The following is a 22,538-nucleotide window of genomic DNA, read 5'->3' on the forward strand; positions in this document are numbered from 1 at the left end:
TGGAGACTTCTCCCCTTTTCTGAGGGCCTTCAATGCTGGGACGTCCTCCCTGGCATGATTACCCTGGCCAGGGTGGAGGAAGCCACCTTGGTTGTACTGATGCTGATGGACCTGGCTGAGGGGGCTGGGACAGAGCAGGGAGTGGCCTGGAAAGAGATGAAAGCTGGGTGCTGGAAGCCCCCCCTCCAGGCATCCTGTCTGCAATGGCTCTGATGCAATGCCCCTGGCTGCTGTGGCAGCTGACTGACAGCTGTCCCTTAGGAACAAAAGGGACTGAGGGGTATATATGGGGCTGTCCAGGCTGTGGCTGTTTGGTCATCTCTTGCCCCAGCCCCATCTGCATCGGGCCCTGCCCAGGATCAGCGACATCTTGAAGAAACTCCATGGGCAGCTGGGCCCCTGGGGGTGACTTTTCTCTCTCATTTTTTCTTCCCACTTTCTTACCCTTTTTCCCCACTTTTCTCTCTCTCTCTCTCTCTCTCTTATATCTTCTTTTCTTCTCTCCCTCTTTTGCCTGGCTCTATATTTTTTTGCCTCTGTCAATTTTCAAAGCCTGCTTGCACCCGACCCTTCTACGGTTGGACTTTGTTTCACAGATCCAAAACAAAAATAAATTTTAATGTTACCTCGGACCGTAACAACCCTGTTGAATGTCATGTGGTTGATACAGGCCCACCCCCTCAAGCCTGTCAAGGTCCCTCTGGATGGCATCCCTTCCCTCCAGCATGTTGGAGGGAACCACACCTCCACACAGCTTGGTGTAATCAGTGAACTTGCTGAGGATGCGCTTGATCCCACTGTCCATGGTGTCAAAGATGTTATACAGTGCTGGTCTCAATACTGATCCCTCAGAAATACCATTTTTTTCAGAAGGATTTCTAAAATTCTTTCTCACTGCTCATTTCAGTGATGCGTACAGATTACAATTTCTTACAATGAAATTGTAAGAAATTACAATTTCTTAATCTATTCACACCTGTATTTATAAAATACACATATATTTCATATGGATAAATACATAAATTTACGAACACTTAAATGGGTTGAAGGCTTCATGCATTCATGTGCCTCCACAACAGTCCTCAGCATGGATTTTGCTGGCTGTTCACAAGGTCAGAGAAAAGCACATGGTAAATCCAGGTGAGGATGAAATAAGGGTCCCCCAAAAATTTAGGAGATCCTGTATGAGGTAATTATTTCTTTCTGATTCCCAATGTAGTTAACTAATTAGTTAACTAATTATTCTCATTCTGATAATAAACAACCTATACTGATCTTTTTTCTGTTTTACACTGGTCTCCTCAACTTCTGCTGAGACACCAACACACTAAACAGCACTGAAAGCACTGACTGGAGGTAAGGAACTCTCAAATCAATCTTCTGTCAGGTCTGCTTGAAAAGATTTCTTCTACTGCATGGTAACAGATGGCAGTGTGCTATATAACCTTCACCTTGAATTTTAAAAAGTGAAGGACTAAGAACTCACACCACCACAACTTAGAATGTTTGCAGACTAATTTATGCTGGTTTACAAGCGTGAAAGAAAACCTATGTTGCATACTCTTCTACACTTGAATAACCATTTGAACAATCCTTTGCTTGACTAAGGACTACTTAAATGAGTTTCTAATAGGAATAGAGTTTCTACACCTTCCATTGAACACATATGTGTCTAAGATTCACAGAGGAGAGTAAAACTAGAGTAAGCTTGCAGAGATCTGTTGTTCCTACAGATCCATCCTTTGTAGCTAATACTGCTCCCTCAGTGGAGCCCCTGGGTGAAATGACAACAACACTCTGTAGAGTGCATTATTCAGAGAAAACCCACCTCTCCTTGCATTGTAGTAAACTTGAGAAAACTAGTCCTTTAAAACACAGGTCTTAACAGAAAAAAACTATACTTGTCCTTTAAAACACAGGTCTTAGCAGAAAACTTTTTTTCCTATAAGTCCCTCTCACACTTTTGTTTTACCAGTAATGGCATCACAGCTAGATCAATCCATCTGCACAGCAGCAATACTGTAGTTAGGTAACCTGCACTCCACACTGTGGTGATATGAGGCACAGCAAAAGCAACAGCTCTCATGTCCCCAGTGTTTAAATTGTATTTGGTTAGTCTGCAAAACTAAGGCAAAACCACATGACAGTAATATAAACCACACAAATATTTATCTTTTTCCACCCCCCTTTCATAACAGTGACTTAAATATTCAGTTCCCTATGCATGCTCTTCAGGAGACTGGTATAAAAATAGGAAGTAATATGGCACACTCTAAAAATACACGTGTACAGTAGCTATTCATCAGTGGTATGTGAAGTTATATGGTACTCACTACGTACATGCTGCACTCTTGGCTGTGTAGCTCTTCCACTGTAGTACAAGCATTTCACTGGATGAGGTTTGTAAAGCTTCCACTGTTTCCAAATGGCAAAATCACAACTGCACCATCACTTATATTGTCCAGAGTCTACTTTTAGGATTGGCAAGCTCTCTCTTTAGATATGAAGTACTTCTACACATGAAGCCACCTTTTTAACATTTTTTTTCCCAAAGACTAACATTTCAGCCCTAGGAACACCTGTAAATAGGGAACAACCATAATCCCCCAATTATTGGTGAGTATCCAACTGTAAAGTCAGATAATAGCTAAGAACACCTGAAAATATGTTCCTGTGTGCTGAACTCCACAGGTTTAGGAGCAAGAGTTACCATCTCATTTGCTCCTTCATCTCATTACTGAGAAAAAAAAAAAAAAAGAAAAAAGAAAAAAGAAAAATCTGAATTACTCTCCATCTAGAGAAGTAAGAGAAATACAGAGAAATGCTACATGGTACTTCTAAATAAGTTGAGAGAAATACCATAGTGTCTTTAAGGAGTCACTTCTCTATAGTATGCTCTTCAGAGAGAGAAACTGAAAGAGGGATATTTGGTGACTTCCCCAGATAGAGGAAGTACATTCCCATGGCAAGTTCAGGCCAAAAATACCCATTAACAGCCACCAATAATTTAATAAGAAGTACACGCATATACCAAACACAAACATTTTAGCAAAATTAAAAAAACATAATTCCATTATAAAACTGATATATGAAGACATTCATTTACAGTGTGGTAAAGAAAAAAATAAACCCAGCTTCACTCTTTACAGCATTACACATGACATATTTCATTATAAATGACTGCAGATTCAAACTTGAGACACTTCTAATACAATGAGGTTGATGCTGTGGAAGAACTTCACATCCTTCATGACAACAGGATGGATGACAGGTTCCAGTCACAAGATGCTTTGGGTCTTGAATTATTTGTTGCCACTGCAGCCATAATGTGTAATATTCAAAAGAAATTCAAGGTGCTAAGCAAACAAAGTGCCAAAAGCTTTCTTTAGTTTTTGTAAATACAGTTGATTTTGTGTATATCTACTAAACTCTCAGGTGTTTATCTGCTAGAGTTTCCTCAGCAATTTGCAAAATACCAAAACACTTTTATTTGTGGTGATATAGTGCATAGATGAAAAAGTCAATGATTTCCATTTCCTCTTTCAGATTTCAAGCCTGTGGTACTTCTGAGGTAAAGTCAAAGGGTTTCAAGCTACCAATATTAAACTAAATATAATATATCACAGCCTCAAAAAGAAGGACTCAGTGTCTTCTATCCCCACACAAGAAGTCACTCAGCTTGGTGTACTATCACCCCCCTGCCAATCAGGGTCGTGCTCATCTCTTAATTTCAGCCATCTGACAGGGAGATAGTGTCAAAAACTAATTGTCAGGGCATTTGGTTAACACTGAGTAGTAGGTCTCCAGAGAATGATTCAGATCACCAGCTTTAGAGGACATTTTAAGTTGGGTTGAATTACTCCCTCGAGACGTGCTCTGGAGACCACCTATATGACTAGTTCACACTACCTGGACATCTTCTAAATACCTGAAGTTGTATAAAGTGAACACCACCTTAATACCAGAATATCACAAAATATTAGGTAAATGATAATGTCAGAAAAATGAGCTATTCTAGAACATCACAATTAGTGTGCTAAATCTGATTCCCTTACTGACAAGCAGCAAATATGGAGGGTAAAACAGTGCAAAGCCAATAAACCCTCTGTCTATTCTCAGTAACATTCACATTTTGGCTAATTGGTTGTTTCTTGGCAACCCAGACTACAGTGCATTGTAGAAGTCTAATTCTTACACCACAGAGGAACTATTATCTCACTACACTGATTAGAGTGTAAAAACATTTGCACTTAAATCAGAGCAGACCAGAGCTACAGTCAATATGTAGTCAAGGTCTGTGCTCATTTCCATGCTGGGGTGGCATGCCATAAAGACATCCTATCTAAAATAAAATGTATGTCCTTCCATTCTCAGATTTCCTGAGTAAGATGAGTATCACACCAGGTTCTGAAGGACATCTCCAATAATGATTTCAAAATAAGTACATGATAATAAACCCGTGTGCAAAAACCTGTGAAATAGAAGTCTGCAAACAATGATTGCTCTCTGTACACAAACACACACAGATACACATACTCATACACTAAGTTTTCCACAAGGGTAGACTTGTCAGTTGTCATGCAGTGCTACACCTACAAGAAAGAAACCCCATCCACAAGACACTATGTCCAAGGTACACAACATTCCCAGCGGGTCATCTGACACCTTCCAAAGGCACCTACTTGCTTCCAGTTGTACTAGGCATTGGAAGAAACACTTTGATAAGGATTTCCTTTTTGAGAATCAATTGTCTTGCTACTGCTCCATGTTTCATCAGTATTTTCAGGAGGTTTTACCTCTGCCTTGTTCGTCAGTACAGTGGGTCGGGGAGCTTTGCAAATAAAGCAGAGGAACTTGAAACAGGACAGAAAAGCTTCAGAAATACTGGAGGAGAAAAGCTTTTTGCACGGGTGGCAGAACTGGTAGAACACCAACATGAAGAGGACAGCCATGCAGTAACCTATCAGGAGCTGCAGGACCAGCAAGGGGGCACAGACGTACAGGTAGATATCAGTCTTATAGATGTACCACATCAGCAGGAGGAACGCATTCTCGATGAATCGCAGGATGTAATACACAGTCAGTCGGTACCAATTTTGGGATTTGTTAATTAAGTCAGGATCATTGAGCTTCACCTGCACAGCTGACCAGCAGAACATGTTGATGCCGGCATACAAGAAGGTGAGAAGGCACAAGACAATGGTAGTGCCAACCCTACTCAATGCCTTCTCTATGTTCTCAGGAAATGGTGACTTGCTTTGCCAGAAGAGAATCCACGGGTAGAAGAAAAAGCTGAAGAAATTCACGAGCACCACGGGGAGAGTCCAGATTTGAAGGACTGAACTGAAAAGGACCAACACTGTAACTCGTGTAGCAATCTCAAGACTTCTCCACATGAATATGCAGAGGTAGGCAGCTGGTTTCACGCTGATGTCATAATCATCATACTTAATCTTAATAGCCAGGATGTTGCAGCGTAAGGCACCATATACAATTGACAGCAGAGAAAGGACCATAAAAACACCTACAAAGAGAAAACACAAATCAGGACCCTCAGCCTAGGAGATGTCAAAGACATTCCATCAGAAAAGTGCAGATGTAGTTGACTTCATAGCACTTCTGGGAATTCCAAGCAGGGTGTAATGCCAAAACAGTAATTCCTTGTACACACTTCTGGGTTGTTATTCTAACCCTACCTTTTCTTTTGGTCTCCATTCGTTACTTTCCAAGTAGTTAGAAAGGAAAAAAGGCACTTGACAGTTACAGGTGTCTGTTCTTCCTTACCAGGGCTGCTCATACATACATTGGTAATTATACAGCCAAGTTATAAGCATATCCAAGTTGCTCTCAAGACTTTCACAGTACTCCAGCATATTCATCCTCTGTACAGATGGAAGAACTGTGAAAGGAGAAGCTGAAGGCTTAGAGTTATTGTCACACGGATGCCTCTGTGCTTATGAAGTTCTATGTTGAAGCCAGCTGACTAAGTTCATAGAAAAAAATCTGAGATAGAACTCAAAACTGAAAGCCAAAGCAATTTAAACCCAGAAACATCTGTACTTTTTCTGCCTGTGCTCACCCATCTATGTTTTTTCTGTGTTTTCCTATACATCTGTTTGCCTTATACATGTATTTCATATCATACATTTAAAAAAGACACTCCTTTTAAAAATTATTTTGAAAGGAAAAAAAATAGCATTTTAAGAGCTAAGAATTTTCTAAGCGGATTTCTCTGTCATTTCAGCTAACTCCCCTCCCATCCAACACTCTGAATTACTTTGGAAAAGAATTACTTAATCCTTTATATCTAAATTTTCAACAGCAATCAGTAAACCGAAAATCATTTACCATTTTATATGGTAATTTTTTATATGCCAGTTTGGTAGTGCATATATTCTTTAAAAATGGTTATATATTTGCTTGCTTAAAACTTCAATTTTTAGTGTGCTTTTAAACAACTTTCTTACAGCACTGTACTGAGATTTTTTAAACATTGTCTTAAAAAACACTGGCTGAAAGTGGAAGAGCAAGTGAGTGCAGTCAATATCTTGTGGCCCTTTACAAACCCATTCCTGTAGCTTTAAGCCAGCTCTAGAGCTATGTGAGAAAAAATATCCATCAGCTAATGAAGCAAAAGAATATTATCAGAGTTAAAGAAACAAAAAAACACTGCCCACTGGGAAAAGGCCACTGCTGTCCTGGAGCTCTGCTTTGATAGCCTGAGACATTCATCTTATTACCCACTTCAATTTTGGGGATTCTATATTAATCTCAAACTTGCCTTTAAAACTGAGGCTTTCAAAAGAGGCATTTCTCCATTGATATAATTGATATAAACCAGGTCATGCTGACTCTGGTTTAATACAGATCTCCAGCTCTGCTCCTTTCCCAAAAGCACAGCACTGTCAACAAACCTTCAGCTGAAGCATCACTTTTAATTCTGTGAGGAAGACAGTTGGAAGCAACCACAAAGGCAAATATGGGAGGGTGATGTTGTTTATTCACCCTAAACAGGCAAAGAAATGAAAATTTAAAAGTCAAAGTATATTCCCCTACAGCAGTCTCAAATCCCTGAAGAAGTCCTGATAAAAGCAGTGTTTCTCTTCTTCATTCCTGCTCCCAGAGGCTATGCTTTCTTTACAAATCAGAGGTACACACTTAGAGAATCATTTAATATATATAACACACCATTCAGTTCTGTTTTATTTTGTTGGATATTTTATTGTGTTTTAAGTCTTCTTGAGATCAGGTCTTTCCCATCTTTGGACCTTGGAGAGTTAATTCTGCCCTAGATGAGCTACATCACTAATATCTACTATTGAAATACTACATTCAGCTGCAGAATCGTAAGTTACCTATTATATATAACAGTTTTCTAAACTGATAATAAGAACCCTTGAAAAATAAGGGACAAAATAACTTAAGACAAGACACTGAGATACAATATTTTTTGTCTTAAGGTACAGAAACTTCAATGCTTACAAACTATTAATACTGAAAAACATACAGTGAGTACTTTTTGAAACAATGAGTGAGGTATTCTATGGTGAGAGCCTGATGAGTTGAGGTGAAGCAACTGTAGAAGCACTGTAAGATACCTGGAAAGACCAGTGACAAAGCACAGGTCATGAACATTATGAAAGGAATGCTGCAAACACCAGCAAGCTGGAAAAAAACAAAGCAAAGCTTTAATTCTTGCAGATGGCAGTAACTAGTTCAGATTTTAATCTTTAAAAAATTCTCCTTTTGCAGCAGAATAATTTCAGTTTTAAACGAGAGGAAATCTGCCTTTTAAGGTATTTTTTGGGGGTTTCTTGCAGTGATAAAAGAACCTTGACTGCTTTTGACATGACAAAAGCTTTCAACTTAGAAGACTGCTCTTGACAGAAGCAGAGCTTGTGCATTCAATGCTGGTTAAGAGGCCAGGTCATGTATTTCCCACCTCCAGCTAGCTGGTTTTGTAATTAATAATAACTCAGATCTTTTTGACATCTCTTGGCCTTGTGCTTCTCTGGGGGATGCTACCAGAAGAGGTCTGGATAGCTCCTCAAGAGTATGTAAGTGGACCTTAGCCACTTAGTCAGTGACCTCTCTGAAGCAAGGTTAATAGCTGCTTCTAAGGCAATGGACAGTGCTGACAGATGCAGAAGCATTTAGCACAGGGTAAAGCCCAAAGGCACAAGAGAGACATTGGCACCTACTCTGGGAGAGGCAACTACAGAGTCAGACTGGGCATTCTCTACAGTAACAACCTGGGAGCTTCTTCCCAGTTAGGCTGTAACTAAGCTCGATGTCTAGAACACAGATTAGGCAATTACGTGTGGGCTTTCAATATTGCATTTAATCCAACACTATTTCTATGTGTTTCATGATAAAGAGTCATTGAAGCTTTATGACCTTCATCACTAACCTAGAGGGGGCTTCATCCTGCTTTTGCAACTCTCCTTAGTTCTGTTGGTTTTACAGTCTTGGCAGACAGTGGAATGACAATATTGGAACATGTCAAACACTGGCAAGTTTTTGATCATCCAAAAGAAACTATCCAGATAAATTGAATGCCATGAAAAAAAAAAAAAAAAAAAAGCATCATGGGTTTGGTTTACAAAGGGCTAGGCAAGGATGCACACACTTTTTAGAACTGTTCAATTCAATACTGAAAACAATAACAAGTTGCAAGCATCTGTAAGAGAAAAAACACACTATACAGCACAATGGGAAACAGCTTCAAGCAGAATTTACACAGAATAAGAGACAGGATAATGTAGGAATCCAGAAAATTACGAGACTGATGAGGAGACAAGACAAAAAACGTAGAAATCAAGATACAAAAAGAAGAGAGTGGCAATCATGACAGAGACAAATGGAGAACATGCTGTTTGGAGGACCAGTGTCAAAGGACAGTCAGGGTGAAGACATGTGAAGTGTGGAAGAAGAGATGGACTGCCTGTTGAATTACTTCAATGATACAAGATCAAAAGGTTGAAGTCTGTCTTTACTATGTCTATACCATAGATCAGAATCTCTGCAGACATACAAGAAACAACAAACAGAAACTATGTTATGCATCATTCTTGTTTCACTGTTCTCTGGGGGATGAATACTACCAGTGGAAAAAAGGTATGACTGCAGAAATAAGCTACACAAAGTTACAATATTTCAGAAGGTAAATTTCATACAAGAGAAATATGGTTAAGACTGTTTTTCTGATAAATGAGCTGTAACAGACATTGCCATTGTTCCTAAATCACAGATTAAAGAAAAAAAAAAAAAGAATAAAGATCCCCACAACATTTGTTTTCATTTCTATATTTTAGAGTTATGTAAGCTATGGAGACAGTTTCTGGGAGACATGAGATGACTACTGCATTTGCTGGTGGGTTCATTGAACTCCTTGGTGAGTCAGCTAATGTATGGTTGTCTAATTTCACTTCATCCACAGAAGGTCACTTACCAGTCTGAGATTCAAAATTTATCTCAACAGTGACTGACAAAAGTCAGAAGTTACAAATCATTATTTAATATGCAGTTCTGTAATCATCTGGAACACAGTGCTTCTCTTGGCAATCATGACCAGTAAGGTCACTACCAGTACTAGAAGAAATACAATAAAAAGGTGACCTTTCTTAAGCAAATGATTTCTGCAGCAAAGCAATTGGAAATTTCCCTAATTGCACCACTCAGCAAAGTATTTGTCTGCTTTGTTTGCATCCCAGGTCACAGAGCGCATTTCTTAGTGTGAAGTACTCAGAAACTGTCAGGAGCAATGTCTTTCCAGCAACTACTGCTATGACCTTAAATACTTTTGTCTAAAGATTTTAATCTACTGTAACATCCTTATATGCCAACTCACCCTTTGACATGCTGAGGTTTTTCATTCCCTGTGCTGAGGGGAGAACCCTGATGTTACTAAAAATGCTCCTCCAAAAATCTCAATTCCTACCTTGGTGCACTGCCAAGAGAGGCACCAAAACTGAAGAAAGCATTTAGGTGCACTCCACGTCTCTCTAGCTTCAGCCTCCTTAGCTGTGGAACTGGTCAAGATCCCTGGCTTCTCAGGGCCCTGGAGGTATAAAGAGCTATTTTGTATTCCAGTGGAATTCACACAGGTGAATTCCTATTCACACAGGTGCCAAAATCCTTCCTTACACTGTGTGTCCTATGATCAGCTGGAGATGGTTCTTCATTTAGCAGCCAGCCAGCAAATCAAGATTATTTTGTTTTTCAGGGAGCTGGAGCACATCATGGAACAAGTCCCACGGTAAAGAGATGTGCCCTGGTAAGTTCGTGTGGTGCATCACTGCTTGTTGAAAGCTTAATAGCTTGGGTCCAGAGATGAGATGAACACATTTGCATAGCAGCTTATTGAGTCCTGCCCTTTGATTCCAAATTCAGAATCTGACACAAGTAAAGACAGTTCATGTTCTCAGTCTGTATTGGAAACTGCATTCCTGAAAGTACACCTTCTTTAATGCAGCATGGAAAAACGTACTCTGCAAGGAATTTTCTAGAAAGTTGGCTCAAAACCCAAACTGAAAGAGGTAATTCCACCCCCCCTTCCTTCATCCCCCTTCTCCCTCTCCCTTCCCCCCCCCCTTCACGAATACAGCTTAGTCCCACCAGCTGTCACCCTTTGGTCACTAATCAAATTAGTGTTTTTATAGCAACCCAGATATGCTACAGGAAGCATCCAAGTCTAAACCGAGATGATAAACTCAACATCACCATCAAAAATTGTCAGGGAGATGAAAACCATTTCAAAACATTTGATTCTTACTCAGACCCTCCTCCTCTCCCTCCCACCAGAATTTGTAAGTGATGACAACATCTCTACCTACTTCTGGCAGCTGTGATCTCCTGCTGCAGGACACAGATGTAGAGCTGGAGTGTGAGCTGGGGTGCTGAGCCGAGGAATGCCTGGATCACAGACGCCCTGCTGAATGCAGACCTGTGGGTACACAGCTTGCCTTCAGCTTGGCCCACTTCCTTCTCAATTTCTTCCGAATACCCATCCTTGGGCATCTGCCTCTTCTTCGTGATGCTGACATAGGGCTCTTCCACTCTACCAGCATGGAAGTAAATATAAAAGACTTCCACACACCTACAAACAAATCAGTAAATAGAGTAACAAGGAAAAATGAAAGAAAAGCATAGGTCTTCACACTCCTTAGTATTTTAAGCCATCACACAGTAAATCAATTTGTTCTCAAAGCAAAGCCTGTACATTTTCTTCCCTTGGTAAACTTGGAATATGACAGATTTCACCCTTTGAAGCATGAACTATATGTGACTAGAGGGCAAGAATCTGGCAGTGCCCTTTGGCCTGCTTGTAGTACTCAGACACAGGGATGGTTTAGTTGTTTCCTGAGAGCTGCCTTTGCTTTCTGCTGTCCTGTTAAAGCCCTCAAACTATTTATCGGCTTCCAAATCAGGACCCAGGTTGGAATCGCATCCTCACATTGTCAAGTCTTTTTCTTCATGTTATCTGTACACATCTGTGACATGGCAATAAATACAATTCTCATACCCTTGCCTGAAACAATCTGAAGACACTGGGGAGAACCTCAAGATACAAATGGTTGCACACACCTCAAATGGCTGGACTCCAGTCCATGCTTTACCAAGCTGTGGTCTCAAAACACAAGGAACAAGCCACACTAGCAATAACAATAACAATCAGCTTAGAGCCTCAGAACTCTGGATACTGACATTTTTAAAAAAGACAATTTTTTGTCTTTTGTCTTCTATGACACAGAAATAAGAATTTTCTCCTTATTTTACTTACGTTTATTACACTGCTTAAGGAATATAAAACACAATCTTGCAAAAATATTCTAAACAAGAAGATGCAGTGTTTTCAGTTGCTGCAGCTCTTTGTACTTTAAGCACAGGTGAACCAAACTCTCTTCTTTATGTAGGCCTAACTTACCACAGATTAACTTCCAAAGAAAAAAGTAGCTCCAGCACACACATTTCTGTTCACAGATTACATACTGTTGTAATGCACACTGCCTCTACCCATGCACAGAGAACAATCCATACATTTGGAAGGAATGGAAAAGGGCTAAAGCAGTTGACAGCAGCAAACATGTTAGCAACTAGGACAGGCTAGCTCCTTCAGTATTATAGAAGACAAGACAGCCTCAGAGACATTTATGAAAGGAAAGTTTCTGAAACATCCTTCCAATTCCTGTTTTTAGTTTGGCAAGAGTTTTAGATGAAGTATACTAAGAGAGTGTGAAGACATCAAGCGTGGGCTTGGGCATCAAGCAGGGTCCAAAACACAAAGGGGAAGAGTCAGCCTTGTCTGGGAAGTAGCAATAAGCAGGGCTCTAGTGAGGTTCAGATGAAGTCACAAGAGGAGTGGGAAGGGAGAGGAAAGAAACACTTTCTATGACATTGCATAGGGTCTTAATAGCACAGGGCCTCCTGTGAAAGAGTACGTGTACAGCAGGACTATAAAGGATAAATAGCACTGACTACAAAAAAACCCAAACAAACTTCAAATCCCAAACCTAGTGCAGATACAACCTGTTTTCTCTTTTATGCATAACACTGGTAAGGGTTTCAAGAAGAAAAAACTTTAGTGTGAGCAGGACTGGAGAGGGTTGGTTTCCAAAATAGGGGAAAAGCTTGGGGAAGAGAAAACTCCCCTGGTAGGGTGACCTGTGACACCACTTCTGGTCACATCTCCTCAAAAGGCCTGACATGCACGGTATCTTCTTCTTGTGTAGGTATCATTCTCTGATGAGGCCTGAGATGCTTTTTTTCCTTCCACAATGTCTGCTGGCATTCCTCTCTCTGCAGGAAATACTTTCTGGAGTACAGCATCTCCATGTCTCTAACAGGTCCGATTTGACCAGGGAGTTTTTGTAATGTACAAATCAGTCTTCTATTTAAAATTATTTCACAATCACAAAGCATGTGATAAGCCATGCTTATCTGAGTCTTCAAATTCCCATTTTCTTCTCAATTTGATTTTTTTCAACAGCTGCCAAGTCATTCTAACAGAACCTTCTAGCAAAAAGCTCACAGACTGACCTATAAATCAGCACCGATAGAAATTCAAATAAATTTATTATTCTTTAATGAACTTGATTTCATTTCTTCCCCTAACTGGACCACTCTCGAGTTTCACCTGCCCCAGACAGAGAGCAGATTTAGGATCCTGTATTACTGTCCTTGATTCACTAGGCTTCAGCTACTATTATCCCTAAAGATATTTGAAGCTTTGAAACGGAGGCTCCATTCACAGTGTGACTTTTTATTTTCACCTTGTTAATCTTTTTAATCCCTGACAGTATCATTCCATGTGAAAGAATCCACACAGCTAAAAATAGTGTGAAACATTAATGAAGAGCAACAGCTTATGAAGCCAACAGAGATTCTGAAATCAACAAATTGTTTTTATTCCAAAAGAAAGATCCCAGAACTTTTTTGTCTCACTTAGTATGCACAGCCATCTATTCATCTTGAACTGAGGACAAGTGTGAAGCCATTACGGAAAATGAGATCTCAGCATTAGCCTCTAAACTCATGCTCTGTGTGATTAGAAGTAGATGTAGTCTAGGGACTCATCTAACAAACCTGCAGTAATCCTATATAAGACATAAGATTCATGAAAGTACTGACTATAGCAAATAGTATAATCAACAAAATGTTGGGGTTTGGAGCAAGCATTTGATCAGTATTTATTAGTTAGGTATTAAGATGCACTGTATTCTTTGTGAAAGGAATTTTTACGTCCATATAGAAAAGCAAATACAATGTGAAATGAATGGTCTGATGAGTAAACCTCAGAGCCAATGAGGACTTTTAGCAGTACAACAGAATAACTAAAAAAAAAATGGTACGTGAAAGCACTAAGATTATGTCAGTAATGATGCCCATCATCTTCTGAGCCCTGCTCACCCCAAGCAAGAGTGTCTCTGGAGGTCATGCCTTCTCTGGCCAATAACAAATGTACTCAAGACTCTAAATGGTGCCAGGAGCAGACTGGCAGCCAATACACTATAAAGAAAGAGCACCAACCTAAATGTTTAAGTAATAAAGTGTAAGAAGGGTATAATTGCTTGAAGAACCATCCAGGTAAGGAGTGTTCAGAACAGTGACAAAGAATCAATTCAGATCACATATCTGGGCCGTGTTACAACCTTGTTTGTGAAGTGAATTCAGAAAGGTTGTCTTAAAATGACCTGGCTTTTTCTTTTTTCAGTACAAAGCACAACTAGAAGGCAACGCAAGAATGCAACTGCTTCAAGCCAATTTTTTACAACTCTGCTACAGAACAGGGAATTCTCCAGAAGTCCCAGCTGTTCACTGCTCATTGCAGCTCTGCTCTGGAGGAACAGGAACAGGTGATCCCAACTTCTGCACAATCCATCTCCCACAATTCAGTGATGGGCCTTTTCAACAGATCCACACATGGCATCAAGAGCTGAAGGCATGCAGCTGGGTGATTCCACTGCACAAAAAGCAATGACAATTGCAGTATGGCCTCTGAAGAAACTAAAATTGCTTTGAAGAAAAAGAAAGTTAGACCTACTCCCTACAGTGAAAGTTAAAAGGTAAGAAAAAGATGGGGCTGCTTTCTCCCCTGCTGTCAAATCCTGGCAGAGAGAAGAGATACAGTTTTTCAAGGATCCTGATTGTGCCTGCAAAGAGTGATTCAGCAACACATTCATTTTCTACACAGTCAGTAGGAGGAAAAATTCTCCTCTCTTGCTTAGATAAAGCACCTCATTCCCTCTTTTAATCACGGATGTGTGGGACTTAGGCACAGGCAAAAGAATGGTGGTGTGAAGAGGGAGCAGGCAATGAAAACAGGGAACTTTGCACAGCCAGTAAGCGCTCCAAGAGCAAACATCTATTTGAGAGACCTATCCACACATGCTCACTGCAAATGTACAAGCAGATTTTTCCAAAGACTCAATTTTTACTAATTCCTTTTTCTTTAGAGACATGTGCAAAAGACTTTTCAGTCTGGCAGATTTACTTACCTGTATCAGACAAAGATTTGTTCCTCCCTCATTGTTCTACCTTCCATCTGCACTGACTTTCTGTTCATCGCATCTTGGACACCTAACACATCTGCTCAAGAATAAAAGAAAAAACAAAACAAAACCTGAAGAGGGTCTAGGCATATTCTTCCCATCTGGAAAAGAGGGAGATGCATCAACAGTTGTAAAGATTAGAGCTAGAAGAATTCCCTACAATGTTGTCTGTCAATGTAAGTCCTACAAGGAAGAGAGGGTCTTAGACCCGTGCTATTATGAACTCTGAAGCAGGTCACTAGGAAAGAGACTATCCACAGGAGACTACACAATGTGACTGAACCATTATCTGCACCAGTTATATCTTACTAGATTTCAAGCTGCAGAATCAGATGCCCAGCATTAATGACACTGATAATTTCAGCCTACAGTTGTGGGTTTTGGTTTTTTTCTCCTTTGTTTTTTTTTTTCCTCTGTGTTTTTAATTTCCTGCACCTCACATAATCTAACTCCAGTTGGAATAGCAGCTTCTCTGGCAGTTTGATACAAACTTCCTACTGTGTGTGTTTTGCTGCTGTCTACAGGGTACATAGACACATGTAATTGTTTCTCCTTATGCCTTGAGAAACAAAGCCTGAAACCATTTAAGAAAAAACAAACCAACAAACAAAAGACTATTGTTTATATCCTTGTCCCATTGAAATCTGAGGAAAACAATCATTAGTGTTCTGTATAGGGGCCTGTTATGTCAGCTTTCAATTTTTTTTCTCAAGAGAAGTTCATAACCCTGCAGACAGAGCCATCTCCTAATCGCATGTTCCTCCTAAGGCAGAACTTGTAGGCCCAAATTCAGCTAAAAGAGCACTAGGGACAGAAGTTTCCAAGATACCAGCAGTCACTCAACTTTCCTCTCCATGAAGATGGTCTTAGAAGGAAGCATTGCCACGTTCACACTAGTCCCTTCTGGACACAGCACTTCAGTATGGGCTTCAGTAAATCAGACAGTAAGGAGCCACCGTATCCAGCAGACACCCAGTACACGGCTGGTGCAATACCACCAGCACCCCCTGCTTGTGACTGTAAATCCTGACTGCTCGAGTCACTTGTAAATCTGCAGCCCTCACTTCAGCTCCTGAACTACTGCTTGAAGAATGAACAAGGGCAAGCAACCTAACAGGGGTTTGTCTGCCACCCTTCACGAGGAGCTATTTGAATTTCTGAACAAATCCCTAAGCACAGAGCAATGCACTAGCAAAAATACATAGGGTATTTATTGGAATTGTGGCAGCATTCAGAACCTCAGGACAGTGTCAGTGCTACAGTTGTGTTCCAAATGAATACGGAACAAAGAGATATTTCTTGTCTCATGAACAGCCAATAATGAGCCAAAAAGCTCATCATGGTCTTCTCAAAGAAAAGAAAAATGTATTACATCTCATTGATATTAGCTATCACTTAAAGTATTTTTTTGTGTGCAATACTTCACGTGGTAAAAGAATCTCCTTTCACAAAAACAGAGGAAGTATCCAAATACATTTTCTAAGGCTCCAGACAAATCAGTACTCTTACTGCCCTGAGTGGTATTGCCCAGAAATGCTGCAGAAGTCACCCACGGTGCCCGGAAAACTTCAGCAACTTTGTTCCAGCCAGTTCCCTGAACAGTCTCTGGGATGCCTACAGCCTGGGGATGAGAGCCAGGCCACCCAAGGGGTTAAGAATTTTACTCTACAAATTGCTCCAAATTTATAAAGAGACTCCTAGGGAGGGTGAGATGGACTTTAAAAAAAACAAAACAAAACTGCATTAACATTACTCTCCGAGTGCAGCAAAGCCTTCTTCAGGAAGAAGGATGCTTCCTAATTTTAGTGCTTCTAGTGGCAGCAGCAGGATAGAGAGTGCCTCCTGAACAGGTGGAGCGTGGGTGTGCAGGGAAAGTGGTGGTATGTAAGAAGGTTTTATAAGAGACACTACTTTTTTCCCTCTCACACAGAGGATTCAAAATAGGCTGGATCATTTGGCTTGCAAAGCTAAATACCCTCCTTCCCTGACAAGATATTTCCATACCATTCCCTAAAATTTAAACTCAAACTTTTTAAGGGGAAAAGGAGAGAAAAATGTCTAGCTTTTAAGGTGATGAAGAAAACTCACACAACATACACAGCCCCTCTACTGATTATCCTGTATCACATCACAAACCAAACAGAGATGATTAAAAAGCTGGTGTTCACTTTCTTAAAGCCAGACAAAGGAGGCTTCCCTCTGTCGAAGGATGCCACCTAGCACAGCCTACAGGCTCTAACGTTGCAGTCTGATGCTGCAAGCAGACAGAGCCTGGAGCCACTCTACTGTTTATATGTCCTATTAGACCTAATTTGACCCAGAACTCCCTAAAGGGCCCTGGGCTGTGCCAGTGAGACCCAGGAGAGACTGAACACGAGGATGGAGTGAGCCTTCCCGCTGGGAAGCAGATGAGTAATAGCAGCAGCAGCTCTCTGGTGCAAGGAACAGAGGTTTGCCTAAAAGGCAAAATGGCTCCAGGGACAACGGGGTTCTTTACAGTTTACAATGACTAAAGCCACAATGAAGTGATGATACAGCCAAAAAACATTTTGCCTTCCAGATATCACCTCAGACTTGTGTGTGTTCAGGTTCACAGAAGACAGAAAGCCTACAGTGCAAAGTAGGGAATTGCAGGGTATTTCATGTGCTGAAAACAGTTCAACATTTACAGTATGCATCTACTCCTGATGGGAAGCAGTCAGTTTCCTCTTCTAACAGATACAAAGACAAACATAGAAGGAAAGGCATTTAGTGTCTGTCTCAGACCAAATACTTCATCTTCTCCTACTTCTACAAACAGACACTTCCCCCTGAAACTGAAGAGAGGCTGTTTTCTATGAAAATTCTCCTCTCAATTTGTAAAGTCCTTCCAGCCTTTAGCAGGAAATAAGTTTTTCAGGTGGCATGAATGTACTATGCTTTTTTTTATTAGTAATCATAATTCCACTTATTCTGGAAAGAGGTCCACATGTCACTTTGTACTCTCTAAATGATGCCATAGGGACTGTGGCACAGAAACAGAGCAAGATATCCAGATCATCAACAAACCTCCAAGAAATGTTAATTTTATAAATCTTAGAGAAAGGCAAAAGCACAGAGGTGGCAACAGACTCATATAGTGCAGCATTACAGAGAGGAGAGGGCTTCCATATGCCCCTAGTTTTACAGCAGTTACTGCAGCTGGGAGCTCGCCAACACAGCAGAAAGTGTGTTCAGCACGAGATGAGACTTGTGTTGTAAACAGATAAACCTGATGCTGAGAAAGAAAGAGAAAGTGAAATCATGCTTGGTGGCCAAGGTCAAAGCAGAAGTCTACATCTTTTCCAGATAATTAGAAATAAAATACTCTAATTTGTAGATGTTTACATCCTTACAGCCTCTTCCCATCTTACAACTTGACATGACAATTTGCTTGGCTGACCTCAAGAAATTGATTTAGAATTACAGAAGTCACTAACATAATTTTAATTTTGATTGTTGCTTTCTCTTTGGTTCCACTCTTGCTTTCCAAAGAATGTGGGAGTGTTTTACTAGCTTTCAGAAAAATCAGAGCTCTTCAAGAACTTAACTTTTAAGCCATAACTTAAATCCCTTAAAACATCAACAAAAGAAACAAATTAATCCAGCCATGCTTATAGAGGAACTCAAGGTTTTAAACTGTAAGATGTTCAATAACATCCAAACTATTCATCCTTATTTGTGTGAAGAAATACTCCCTTTCCACACTGCTTTCAAAAATTTGAGGGTACTTCTCCTAACCTCTACTACAGAGATACTATATTTAATGATTTTATTAAAAAAAAAAAACCAAGACATTTGAATGCAACTTTAAAATTAAACCCCCCAGCAAGCATTTTGTTACAGGGCTGTACCACCTCTGTAACTCTTCACCTATCTGTCTTTCTTTCCTAAGGACATTTCCAGTCAGAAGTTGATCCGAACATACACCAAAGCAATTTGGGACAGAAGCTCCATTTCGGAAAGAACAGGCATACTAAAGCACCGCTGGCATTTCCAGTATGCACAGATGGGATGGCTTCTAGGATTGTTTTAAACAAGCAACCTTTCCCTCTTGGAAGTAACCTTAGGGTAAAAGCCTTATGGATACACCAGCACCGAACCGACACGACCATTCGCAAAAAGACACACAGGGGCCGAACCCCACCCAGAAGAGGGAGGGAGGGAAGGGGGCCCGGCCAGGCCACCTCCGTCTCCCCGCCACCTGCCCCTCCGGAGGGCTCCGCGCAGCTTCTCCAGAAGGTCAGGAAGCACCCCGGCCCTGGCTGCGCTTCTGCCTGAGGACGTTTCAAAAGGAAATTATTTCTCCCGCAGGCTTCACAGATCAGGATGGGAAGGACCGACCGATCGCGGTTGACACCGATGCAAAGCAGCAGCGGTCGCCGCCGCCGCCGGGGAGCGAGCGGGTCCACCCGGTACAAAGGCCAGGACGCCCCCTCTCCCAAACCCCCCGTCGGTACCCGCTGATGGGTCGGCGAGGCGGAGCGGGACTCACCGACCTGACGAGGGGCCCGAGCTGCAGGAGATGCAGCAGCAGCACCAGCGGGCGGTCGCGGCTGACGTCGCGGTGGATGAAGACCAAGCTGAGCTGCACCAGCGCGCAGGGCAGCAGGGCGAAGAGCAGCGTCAGCCACTGCCACATGCGATCCCCCGCCGCCCGGTACGCCCCGCTGAGGCACAAGGCGGCCGCCGTCTCGGCCACGAAGAGGACGAGGGAGACGAGAACGGAACCCGGGAATTTCATCGCCCCGCCGCCGGGCGCTTTATCGCCGCAGTCGCAGCCGCCACACACCCCGGGCCCGCCCAGCCGCCGCTGAGGAGCGGAGCGGAGAGGAGCAGCACAGCGCGGCGCGGCGCGGAGCGGAGCCCGCCAGGGGGCGCCGCAACCCCTCCCGCCGCCGCCCTCAGGGCAGCTCCCGGCGTGCGTGAAGGCTGAGGGGGTCGGGGGAGAAAAGGGTAACCGGGGCCCTTCAGGTGTGGGTGAGGTTTGGTCCTGCCCACGGCCCTGCCCCTCCTTGGCACATGAGGGGTATCCCCGTCATCGCTCTGTCCTTTGTTCACACAGTGCTTAAGTGAAATAAGGGGCTGTTCGGTGGGAAGGTGGGGGCCGCTCGTCAAGAGGATGTCGGCAGGATGGAGGCGTGGGCTGAAAAGGAGAAGGCAAAGGGGGAGTCGTGCACCTTGGGATAAAATAAACCCGTGGGACAATAAAGTCAGAGGGGCAGCCGGTTAAAAGAAATAAATTTTAAAAGTCAGAAAAGGAGTTGCCAAGTCCTGGTAGCCTTCCTCTGATGGAGCAGCAAGTTCAGAAACCTCCTCACCACATCAGTTGGTGAGCCTGCTGGCAGAGGTACTCTCCTAACACTCTGCCGGGTGAATCTCGCTTTCCTCTGTCAGGCCTTTCCCCTGTCAGGCCTTTCCCCTCAAAGGTTCCTGAGATCGCAAGACCCTGTTGTTTTGAAACCAAGAACATTTGCTCTCTGTCCTTGAACATTTCCCCTTCACTGCAGGAGCCAGGAGGCCATCCCATGCCTTTCTCCCTTGCCAGTCGAGAGCTCTGGAGTCATTCTGGATATGCACATCCTGGCTGCATCACTGATGGATGAGCAGAAAAAAGCATTAGCCTGAAGGCAAGACAAGTCTTTGCAGTCTCTCAACACCCTGAATCTGAGCACCTGGCAAAAAACCAAAGCTCCTGAGGTACCATGTCAGCTTGGCAGGTGGTACCTGTATCCTGCACAGGTGTCTACAATCACCACCACTTCTCTCCTTCTCTTGGTGCAGAGTTGGTTCGTGGTCAGCTGGCTCTGATGCCTCCCCTGATCTATCTTATTTCTGTCTGTTCCCAGGTAACTGCATATGTTCCCAGATCTGCATGTGGAGATTAGCTAGGGATCTGAGATCCTGTCAGCAGTAGGTGCTGGTTTTGGATGGGATAATTTTCCTCATAGTAGCTCCTCCTACAGGGCTGTGTTTTGGATTTGTGGTGGAAACAGTGTGGATAACACAGGGATGTTTTTGTTATTGCTGAGCAATGCTCACACACGTTCAAGGTCTTCTCAGCTTCTCACACCTCCCCACCAGCAAGAAAGTTGCAGGTGCACAAGAAATTGGAAGGGCACACAGCTGGGACAGCTGAGCCCAACTGGCCAAAGGGATATCCCAGACCATTAGGACCTCGTCCTCAGCATATAAACCTGGGGGAAGGATGAAGGCAAAAAAGTTTTGAGTGATGGTGTTTGTCTTACCAAGTAATAATTACATGATGGAGCCCTGCTCTCCTGGGAATGGCTGAGCACCTGCCTGAAGATGGGAAGTAGTGAATGAATTCCTTGCTTTGCCTTGCTTGTGAGCACAGCTTTTGCTTGACCTGTTAAGCTGTCTTTATCTCAACCCACAAATTTCCTTGCTTTTACTTTTCTGGTTATCTCCCTGATCCTGCTGGGGGCAGGGATAAGCAAGCTGCTGTGTAGGGCTGGGGCTAAACTGTAACATGGTATAGCAGGAGAGGCAAGAGATGGAGGTTCAGATACTATTAGAGGGAAAACACTCATGGCTATTTCTTTATGTCTGCTACTATTTAATGCAACTTAGGTTGTCAATAAGTTTATAAAGATGCCAGTTTGGGCCATTCCTGTTGCCATTTATCAGTGCTCTCTGTGCAGGGACAACTCTCAGCTCAGCTCTGAGCTCCACTTAAAATGGAAAGTCTGGAAGCTTTATTACAGGTGGTCCTGGGTGAACTTAATGCTCTAATGCTGTTCACTGGGAATGGAAGCTTATTTCTGGAGAGAGAAAAGGCCGCACTTACTAGGATTTAAGCAGGCTGAAAATAAAAACCTAAGTGGGTAACTTTAACCTACAGGCCAAAAGCAACCTGTCTTCTCTTACCTCTTGGGAAACCACTCTGAGATAGTTTTACCTAATGGCTACATGCAGCCTGGATGTTTTATGTAGTTTTCAGGTGTATTATTTTAGTTTTGATAACATGGTACCACTGAAAAGCTTTTTGAACCCCTAGTCCTGACTACTCCATAAGGAAAAGTTGCCATCACTATGAAAGGTAAGTATGGAAATAAGCAATCCAATGCAAAATCACAGTGTTTAAGGTTGGGCTTTTACTTAAGGCAAAATATAATCACAACTTTAATAGTCATAATACGGATATACACAGTTTGTTCTGCTACTATGAAGCTTAGAATTATCACTGCTTTTAAAAAGCTATAAAATCTAGTTTCTATCATAATCTACAATACAAAACTAATACAATAAACACATTCTGAAAGATCACAGTGTTTAAAACATCAGAAGGCAGGGGTCCTGCTTTTAAACGATAAGGTGCATTTCTAAAGAATGAAATCAGTCTTGATTCTATAGGGCCTGTACCACATTATGGCTGTGAATTATTACACTGAGGAACCAGTGGCATGTACTCAAGAAATGAACACTGTATGTTGGAATATATTGAAT

General features: G+C 42.0%; 1 protein-coding gene across 1 annotated transcript; it reads right to left on the reverse strand.

Annotated features, from left to right (window-relative positions):
* Nucleotides 1-4,032: 4,032 nt before the first annotated feature.
* XK (X-linked Kx blood group) lies at nucleotides 4,033-19,875 on the reverse strand. The gene is made up of 3 exons (XM_030462516.1): nucleotides 19,568-19,875; nucleotides 10,836-11,098; nucleotides 4,033-5,524 (listed from the first exon to the last, which is right to left on the reverse strand). The coding sequence occupies exons 1-3, from the start codon at nucleotides 19,810-19,812 to the stop codon at nucleotides 4,698-4,700; spliced, it is 1,335 nt and encodes a 444-aa protein (XP_030318376.1). The 5' UTR covers nucleotides 19,813-19,875; the 3' UTR covers nucleotides 4,033-4,697.
* Between the last annotated feature and the right edge of the window lie 2,663 nt (nucleotides 19,876-22,538).

The sequence above is a fragment of the Calypte anna genome, chromosome 1 (genome assembly GCF_003957555.1).
Source record: "Calypte anna isolate BGI_N300 chromosome 1, bCalAnn1_v1.p, whole genome shotgun sequence".
Taxonomy (NCBI): domain Eukaryota; kingdom Metazoa; phylum Chordata; class Aves; order Apodiformes; family Trochilidae; genus Calypte; species Calypte anna.